Below are 10,063 nucleotides of genomic sequence, written 5' to 3' on the forward strand. Positions count from 1 at the left end.
TGGTTAGAGGTATGGCTGTATTAGGCTGGAGCCTGGAGTAATATTTTAGTAACTTACCTAAAATTATTCCCCTTAGAAAGTAACCCATCATAAATAAATACATTAGTAATGTACACTTTTGAATTTGGTGTGCTAATTCACATTATTGGTTGGTTTTCTTAAAATCACAGCTGTGTATAAAGTTAACCACCAAACTCTCTAAGCTAAATCTAATGATTAATAAATGATTTTCGATTTCACTTTAATTGATAATCATGATTATTCAATGATGAATATATTAAATTAATTAGAACCTCTAATGTTATCAAACCAAACCTAAACCACCACACCTAATGTTGCATCGTCACACTAAAGTTAAATTAACGAATGAATCTCACTTTATATTGAATTTTTGAAGAGTTGTAAAATTATTATCGCATTTTTATAATTTATTTTCTCCGAAAAGAACTTTATATTTTTTCCGATATTTTTTCCTAACATGAACTAATGTACTTATGACATATAAAAAGTCATTTTTCCTTAACAATTTTTTTTCTTTTTCAAATTCTAATCTAAAGTGATATAACTAATTTTTTGGTACATATCTTTGTTCCAATTCTAATCGAAAGAGATATAACTAATTTTTTTCTTTTTCAATGACCTAAAAGTCCTCAATTGGTTGCCATATCTTTTCTCACGCCGTGTTAAAGGCTAAAAATGTAATTTTACCAAAAAATATGATTAAAACAATATACATAAATAGTACACATAGTCGATCAAACTAAATCACTTAAAATGAGATTAAGAGATTTATTTATCTATTAAATTTTATTTATGTCACCATCAAACTTTAGATTATTTGTTCACAAGAATCAAGATTAACTTAACAAAAAGAAATTAACAAATCGACCCGTTAGTTAGGTAGGTAGAAAAAATTCACTATATAGGCACCTTTTCAGTAAATTTGTTACTACATAACCGTCACCGCTATATAATTATAAACCCTATCACCCAAAAAAAAAATCACAAAACCAAAAACCTTTCTCTTCTAACTCTCAGATTCTCCGGCCAAAATGTCTCCGTTACCGGCACCACCAACAACCACCATGACCGACGCCGGTAACAACGAAGACATGCAACAAATCGCATTCTCCAAAAACTCCCGCATCTGTTCCTGTATGATGATTCCATGTTGTTTCTCATCCGAAACTTCACCGTCATGGTGGGAACACATGAAACTTCAGTCACCGGAGAAGAATAGAGAGCAGCGATGGTGGTACCGTGGATGGATGAAGGTTCGTGAATGGTCAGAGATCGTTGCTGGACCGAAATGGAAAACGTTTATTCGAAGATTCAATAATAATAACAAGAATCGTAACGGTTATGTTAAACAAGGTCCGTTGAACTATGATCCGTTAAGTTATGCTCTTAATTTTGATGACGGAAATGACGGTGGTGACGGTGATGGTTACGGTGTTTTTACTTCTCGATTTGCTTCTGTTCCGGCGTCGGCGAAATCGTCGATGGATCTCGGAAAAGACGCGTCAGTGATCACGTGAGTGTCACGTGCCTACGGTGAGTTTTGTGTTGAGTCGGTTACTGAGTTTTGTTTGAGATCGGTTTTGCGCTGTTTGGACTAACGTGCGCGGGATCGAGTTTGTTGAAGGCGGTGTTTGGGAATTGTGAATGAAATTAAGTGATTTTTGTGCGTTGGAAAATGAATTTTCGTTTCAATTTTCAGTGCATTCACTTTTTGTGTAATTTTTTCTTGTAATTTGATGTACATTATTTAAGAAAATCATAATAATAGTTATTATCGGAAAAAGTAGAATAATCTTTGGCGTTCACGTTATTACAATTTTTTTTATAACAATTTTTTTTATAAGGCTAAAAGAATACTATTCTCTAAAGAAGATGAAGTTACTTTGAAGAATATCAAAGAGACCTTTTAGGGAAAATGCGTGAATCAAAGTAGTAGTGTTAGTTTCAGAAACCAGTTTTTTGATCTCTTGAATCAACTAGCATAAACATGATTAATTTATATTCAACCTTTTATGAGATTGACAGTGGAAAAAATTGAAGTATCAAATCCAACTCATTAATGGTCATATTTTTTGCAAAAGTGACATCCTGCTTGATATGTTGTTAAGAATTAGGTTGATAGAAAGGGAGAAGCTAGCAAATTAATTGTCAATTTTCTATTAAGGATTATTGGCCCTATCTTATAAAGATTTTTTTGGTCTTGGAGGCTGCATTGAAGTTACTAGTCTTAGTGGTCATGTTTGCAATTGTCATTTGAGATTGTTTGCAATGGTCATATATTTTTAAGTCATAACAATGCAGGACATTTGATTAGGCCAACATTTTTGTTGGGTGTAAATCGGATATGCGCACAATTGCAGAGACTAATCATTCGAGCCTTGTGTGATCCAAATGGATGACAAACTCTCCTAAGAATTTTAACAATGTTGCATACGCAGAGATTAGGCCAACATTTTAATTTAAAGAATGAAATCATAATACCCAAAATAGTAAAATGCTATATAAAAAAAAGTAGGAATATGTAACTTCCATTTAAAAATTAATTAATTGTCTTAACCAAATTATTAGGCTTAAGTGGTTAATGAACTTCACCAAAGGACGAATCGTTCGGAAAAATCTGAGTTTATTTTTTAAGTGGAATACTTTCTTCGTCATGCTTTACTTACTATTACATTACTATATGTAAAATAATTTTAGGTCAACGTCTAAGTTAAAATCACTCATCAATTGATTTTCTTATAAAAAGGATTGTAAGGATTTTTTTTGTCAAGAAAGAAATACTACAGTTTCTTTATGAAAGAAAGAAATCATATAGTTAATAGTACATTACATATTAAAGAGTAATATATAGTTTGAAGTAATTTATATGAGTTAGTATCCGTTGTCAAATTAAAGTTTGACACCTATATATATATATATAGGTGAGCACTCCGGTACACATATTATGTGGACATGTACCGGTACACCGTTGATATGTATAATTATAATTGGTCCACTTGTAATGATAATTTAACATGTCATTTCAAACTTATTTAAACATGAGTTTTCTAAATTACTATTTTAATTTACAAAAATTTTAAAATGACACCCATAGGAATAATTGTAATTTAGAAATCTTAAAACATGTTTCAGTAATTTCAAAAAAAGATCAAAACATATTTCCTTCTCTCTCGTGTTCTAGCTTCTTTGTTCTATGTTCTTCAATTTTGGCTTCATCCCGGCGGCGCCGCCTCTCTCGACGGAGTGGTTCTTCTTCCATCATCTTCCACTACGGAAATAATGCTTTGTTCTTTAATCTTCTATTTTTAGGTTTTATCTTTCACCAACAAAATAATGTTTTTTAGGGTTTTTCTTGTCTCTCTTCTCTATTCTTTAATCTTCTATTTTTAGGGTTTTTTAACATTTGGGGAAATTGGATTTTTCTCTCTCTCTTTTTTTTTTTGTTTTTTTTTTTGTTTTTGATAATTGACTTTTCTCTCTTCTTAGTTTCACCTGGTTTTGTAAAGGGAAGCTCCATTGCATCAAATTCTCTCACCAAATTCACATGTGTTTAACATATAACCACACTTGTGTTGCCGCTGTAACCTGAGTTCTCGTTGTGATCTGCTTCCTCTCACTCGCGTACATCCATCATCACGCCGCTGCCGCCACCGACCTTGCGTGAGTATTCAAAATTATGTGTAGAATTACGTGTAGCTACATCATTAAAATTTTGTTTTATCTTAAGAGGGTTATGACTATGAGATAGCTTATCAAATTTGTAATGGTTGAATCAATGAATCTGTTTACTATTTTGTTGGAGAAAGTTATGATACGATGCAACTGTGATCCCCTTTTCCACTGCTTGATGGAATGTGATTCTGTGAACTTCTTATCTTTCACATTCTGAATGATACAAAAATAGGGTAGCAGATAAAAATTAATATGAAATGCAGAGAAGAAAATTTTTATGTTAATAAAGATGATTCTTGACAGTTCCAATTTTATTTTTTTTGATAAATGGACAGTTTCAACTTATTGTTGTCTTGAATGTTCCTAATAGATCCTTATGTCATAAACATGTTTAGAAGGGTAGTATTTTTGAAGAAAATCAAATTGAAAGATGTTAATTTTTGTTTAGAAAAGTATGGTATTTTTGAAGAAAATCGAAGTTGAAAGATCTTGTTTTTTGCTTACTGTGTGCGACGGCAGAATGGGGTTAGGAATGTTGTTTTAGGTTTAAGGTCTTTCAATTTCTACTTTTTATTTTTACAATATAAAATAAAAGATTACTATAAAATTATAACAAACAGTTTTTTTTTTTTTAATGACAACAAACAGGTTTGTTTAAAAAAATATGATTTGTCTTATTGGTATATTGTATGGTTTGTTAATTTAATATATGATCAATGGCGCAACCCAAAAAAATAAAAAATATGATTTTAGCAAAAAATTAAAAATTTTATTTAACTTTTTTTATTTATTGAATAAATTTTAATTGTCGGGTTAATTTTTACTTAACTTTTTTTTTTTTATTGAATAAATTTTAATCTTTACAAAATTACGACCTTTTAAGGACATGTTTGGATTAACTTATTTTTGAAAGGATAATTAAGTTTCAACTAATTCCCGATCGTGATTTTTCAAAAAAATAATTCTACCGACAATAACTAAGAAAATCAAATTTTATCTTAAATAATTCAATTCCACCTAATTGGAATGAGACACATAGAATTCAAATTTTTGGCGATATATAGGCTCGATATTGCTAGTTTGATTAACTGTTACTCAAAAAACCTAATTACCAGTAGCAAATTATTAAGTCTCTACCAATTCTATCGATAAGAACCAAGGAACTAAATTGTCCAAACTAAATTGGCGCGCCCGCTTAGTCTTCTCGAAATATCTTTGATGCATGGATCGAATTGTTTTATTCGCGTAATGTACATATTTTCGAAGCCTTTGGTGACTTTGGAAATTATAAGTAAAATTTTACATATAACAACAACCAACTAGATTGAAAGGGTCTAAGGACCGATAAACACTTAAGAATTCAAATTTCGACAATCAAGCATTAAAGAATTAGAAACACTTAAGAATTCAAACATTTAAGAATGAGAAACATTTAAGAATTCAAATTTCGACAATCAATCATTTAATCATTAACTAGTTAGATTAACTATAACTTAAGAAATATAGTTCATATGAAAAGACCGTTAAGTCTCAACTATGACAATGGGAATGAATTCATCTCAGTCAATTTGTTCAACTTAAGACGTTGAATTTGAACAATCTAAGAGTTCAATCTCATATCGTTGGACTAACTATTACTCAAGAAATCTAGTTATTATGAAAGAATTGTTTACAGCCAACTAGACTAAAAGAGACAAAAGGAGATAATATATTCTCAATTTGACAGTTCAACTTGACCAAATTGAAACGAAAACACTTAAGAATTCAAATTTTGACAGTCAAACAATTAAGCCTCAACTAGTTAGATTAACTATGACTTAAGAAAGTCAGTTCATATGAAATGATTGCTAAGTCTCAACTAATAATAATGTTGATTATGACTAAAGAAATACAAATTTCTAGGTCAAAATCCTTCAACTTGAAACATACTTCATATGTAAACCTAGCTAATTATACTTACTTTCATTAAGAAATTCAAATTTTCTCAATCAAGTCATTCAATATCACCTAATTAGACCTACAATAACTTACGAATTTAAATTTCGACAATGTCTAGAATAGAACAATATAAAAAGTTCATTCGCAAAACTTTAGTATTTTTCAAAATGACTATGAATTAAATATGAAATTTTTACATCAAAATATCAAGATAAAAGTAACAAATATTTTTATATAAAAATCAAATTTTGAGCTCCTTATTTTTGCAAAAGAATGATAATCAACTTAACAACATCACTAAAATTGCATGTATAAAAATTTAGTAGGGATGAAAATATGACTTTTTTTTATGAAGATAAAAAATTAAATTTAATAATTTTGCAGAGACTAAAATTATTTAATCCTATAAAATATTATGGATCACTAAAATTTAACCATATTACAATAAAATATATACACATTAAAAATTATAAGTTTTTTTTTTGCACAAAAAAGTAAATGTATGGTTAAACGATAAATAAATATTAAATTTTATAAACTAATAAATAAAAAAATTGAAGGATCCATAAGGATACACATTTTAATGACCCATGAATTAAAATATTTGAAGGATATATACATAAGGATAAGGATGCGCATTTTAATCAAACGGTAAAAAAATTGAAGGAAACACATTTTGATAAAAAAAAAAAAAAACTAGGTTGAAAGATTTGATACATCATACATGTCTTGATTTACCGTGGAATGATTGATCATTATATTTATGTCAAGGATATATTTGCAAATATTAAAAGGTGTTGCTTAAAATAGAAAATTTAATAAATAAATAAAATCTGCATTAAATGTTTGCCACTTGTTAACCACCTCAACGGTGTACCGGTACATATACACGTAATATGTGTACCGAAGAATTCACCATATATATATATATGTAATATTTGAATAAATTATTATTTTTATTTGTGGTAATATTTGATTTCACAAAAAAATTACTCATCATATCTTTGACTTTTTTTTTTTGACGCAACATATCTTTGACTTAGTAGTTTTTATCAAATATATCAAATATTTTTTGACTAGCTAGTCACTCTACCCTTTTTTATTTATTAATAAAGGCTACCTTTTTTCTTTATTTTGTTTAATTCTTTTTTTGACGAAAAAAAAAAAGAGACAATGATGATCAAATATTTTTGACTAGCTAGTCACTCTACCCACCACTGTTACTAAAACTATCAGAGTAATAATAAGTATCCAGGCCCAATTCGGTAATTCGATGGGAGGACCGGTGTTGATCTGGTGGGAACCATGTCGGAGGAGGAGGCGGATGAGATGGAGGGGACGTGGAGTAGTAAAACGAAAATGATGCTCTTGGATGATTATGCCAACATTTTAATTTAAAGAATGAAATCATAATACCCAAAATAGTAAAATGCTATATATAAGAAAAAAGTAGATATTAAAGAGTAATAGTATATATATATGGGGGCTGCTAACTTAGACCCAGTTGGGTTTAAATTAGCAAAGTGCACCTTTTTAGTTGGACCAAAATACCCATTCTTTTTAATTAATTAACCAAATTATCATCAATGGACGCGGATCCAGTGTCGCGCGCGTACCGCAGGACCATGGTTACAGGCCGTTGATTTCCATCAGACAGCCAAGATCTGATCTCATCAAGACTGTCTGATCAATCAGACATCCCAGATCATCCGAATCCATCCGATTCCAGCGCGTGCACCACACTGGATTACACCCTGGAGAGAGAAGAATCTACTTTTTAAAAGCAGGACACGTGTCGCTGTCTGATTGGCTGAGCGTGATTTTTTTCCATTTAATACTTTGAACTCAATTATTTCGTTGTAAATTAATTTTTTTTTTTTTATACCAAAATTCATAATTTTTTTTTCTCTACAAATAGAGACTTGGTTCGTTTGATTTGGACACAGAAAAAAAAACCTAATTTTTCACTACCTTAATCTCATTTTTCACTACGTTACATCAACTCACTGAAACCATTCTACCAGGAAAATGGTTTCAGATTACAACTCTCTGAAACCATTGTACCAGATAAATGGTTTCAGAAGCAAACACAATTAATAAATTACTCACTGAAACCATTCTACCAGTAAAATAGTTTCAGAGTACAACTATGTGCAACCATTCTACAAGCTAAATGGTTTCAGAAGCAAATAACTAATAATCAACTTACTGAAACCATTCTACCAGCAAAATGGTTTCAGATTACAACTCTCTGAAACCATTGTACCAGATAAATGGTTTCAGAAGCAAACACAATTAATAAATTACTCATTGAAACCATTCTACCAGTAAAATGGTTTCAGAATACAACTATGTGCAACCATTCTACCAGTAAAATGGTTTCAGAAGCAAACATTAGTTTTTAATTACCGTTTTATCTCATTTAATTAACTAAAAATAGTTTCAGGTCTCCAAAAATTTCATAAAATATACCAAAAGTTCCAGAATATTATCTACTATTTTCCTGGTATAATGGTTTCAGTGAGTTGGTTGAGTGGTGCGTGTTAAATTACAACACACAAGTAACGTATTTAGTAGACAAAAAATGAGATTAAGGTAGTGAAAAATTGCATTTTTTTTTCGGTGTCCAAATCAAACGAACCAAGTCTCTATTTGTAGAAAAAAAAAATTATGAATTTTGGTATAAAAAAAAAAAATAAAAAATTAATTTACAACGAAATAATTGAGTTCAAAGTATTAAATGAACAAAAATCACGTCCATCCAACCATTGTGTGACACGTGTCCTACTTTTAAAAAGCAAATTTTTCTCTCTCCAGGGTGTAATCCAGTGTGGCGCACGCGCTGGAATCTGATGGATCAGGATGATCTGGGCTGTCGGATTGATCAGACAGTCTTGATGAGATCAGATATTGGCTGTCTGATGGAAATCAACGATCTGTAACCATGGTCCTTCGGTACGCGCGCGACACTGGATCCGCGTCTATTAATGGGTATTTTGGTTAATTAATTAAAAAGAATGGGTATTTTGGTCCAATTGAAAAGGTGCACCTTGCTAACTTAGACCTAACTAGGGTCTAAGTTAGAAAACCCCATATATATATATATATACTATAGTTTATGAAAGAAATACTATAGGATCCGTTGACACCAACTAGTTTGACACCAAATGTTACACCTCTCAATAACGTTTTAACCGATATAAAATTTATAAAATCCACCTTTGGATTGAAAGTTTACATCATATAGATCATTTGTGTAAAATTTCAGACAAATACAAAATCATTTGATATGCTATTGAGACACATAAAGATTAACGGCATTTAAAAAAATACAAAAACCGTTAATTTTGATGTATCTCAATAACATATCAAATGATTTTGGATTTATTTGAAATTTTACACAAATGATCTATATGATGTAAACTTTCAATCCAACGGTGGATTTTATAAAATTTATATCGGTTAAAACGTTATTGAGAGGTGTAACATTTGGTGTCAAACTAGTTGGTGTCAACGGATCCTGACTCTATATATATATATAGGTAATATTTAAATCAATTATTATTTTATCTGTGGAAATATACTCGTTTTAAAACATAGGATCCAAAGCAAACCGAGACCAAATTCATGGGCAATTTTTCCCACATACACTAACAGCACAAAAGAAATTGGCACACCCAAAAACTCAACACCCTAAGCATAGTTTTGGGATAGAAATCTATATAGTGTTTATATTTGTACTTTTAAAAAATAGTCCTTATCGAGAACCTGTGGAATATATAAAGTGAATTCTCATCTAGCAATTTCTCTCTAGCAACCAAATTATATTTGTAACTAGGAGTTAGAAATCGAACCGTGACCATCTACTTAAAAGCCCAAGACATTGATTTGTTGGTACATAGATTTTTTTTTTTGGTAAAAAACAAAAATATAAATTATGAATTAACTAATTAACTAATTTACGCTCTCTTTGGACCTCAATAGACAATAATTAATGTTTTGTCAAAAATAAAAGAAAGACAATAATTGATGTGTATATAGTTACTTCTTAGTTCTTAAGTGAGACATGGCCTAACTTGACCTACCATAGAAAATAAGTTCGTCGAAGACATGTCTTAATCTTTACTTGTAGGCCTTGTTCTTAGTGTGGAAGAAGCTTATTTCATCCACTTTCTAGGGACTCATTTATGAGTTTTTTTTTTTTTTTTACGTAATTATGAGTAAAAATAAGTAATTGAAATGGGACAACAAAACTATGAAAAAATGTCTTATATAACAAGGAGATAGAGGTAGTATTCAATTAGAAAGATATATTTTTCCTTTTCTACTATTAAAATTATTCAATTAGGAGGATATTACATTTTAGGTTTAATAGTTTTCCAAAAAACTTAAAAAATAGCTTGTTTTTTATATTAAAAATTGAAGGAGTAAT

At 30.1% G+C, this 10,063-nt stretch overlaps 1 protein-coding gene across 1 annotated transcript; it reads left to right on the forward strand.

Annotated features, from left to right (window-relative positions):
* The first annotated feature begins 959 nt into the window (after positions 1-959).
* On the forward strand, positions 960-1,805 carry LOC123906540. The gene has a single exon (XM_045956470.1). The coding sequence runs from the start codon at positions 1,053-1,055 to the stop codon at positions 1,536-1,538; it is 486 nt and encodes a 161-aa protein (XP_045812426.1). The 5' UTR covers positions 960-1,052; the 3' UTR covers positions 1,539-1,805.
* Positions 1,806-10,063: the final 8,258 nt, after the last annotated feature.

Source organism: Trifolium pratense, linkage group LG2 (genome assembly GCF_020283565.1).
Source record: "Trifolium pratense cultivar HEN17-A07 linkage group LG2, ARS_RC_1.1, whole genome shotgun sequence".
Lineage (NCBI taxonomy): Eukaryota > Viridiplantae > Streptophyta > Magnoliopsida > Fabales > Fabaceae > Trifolium > Trifolium pratense.

Bases quoted from the DNA above. Each gene is read 5' to 3' on its own strand.
- LOC123906540 (XM_045956470.1), top strand. From the start codon at position 1,053: ATGTCTCCGTTACCGGCACCACCAACAACCACCATGACCGACGCCGGT.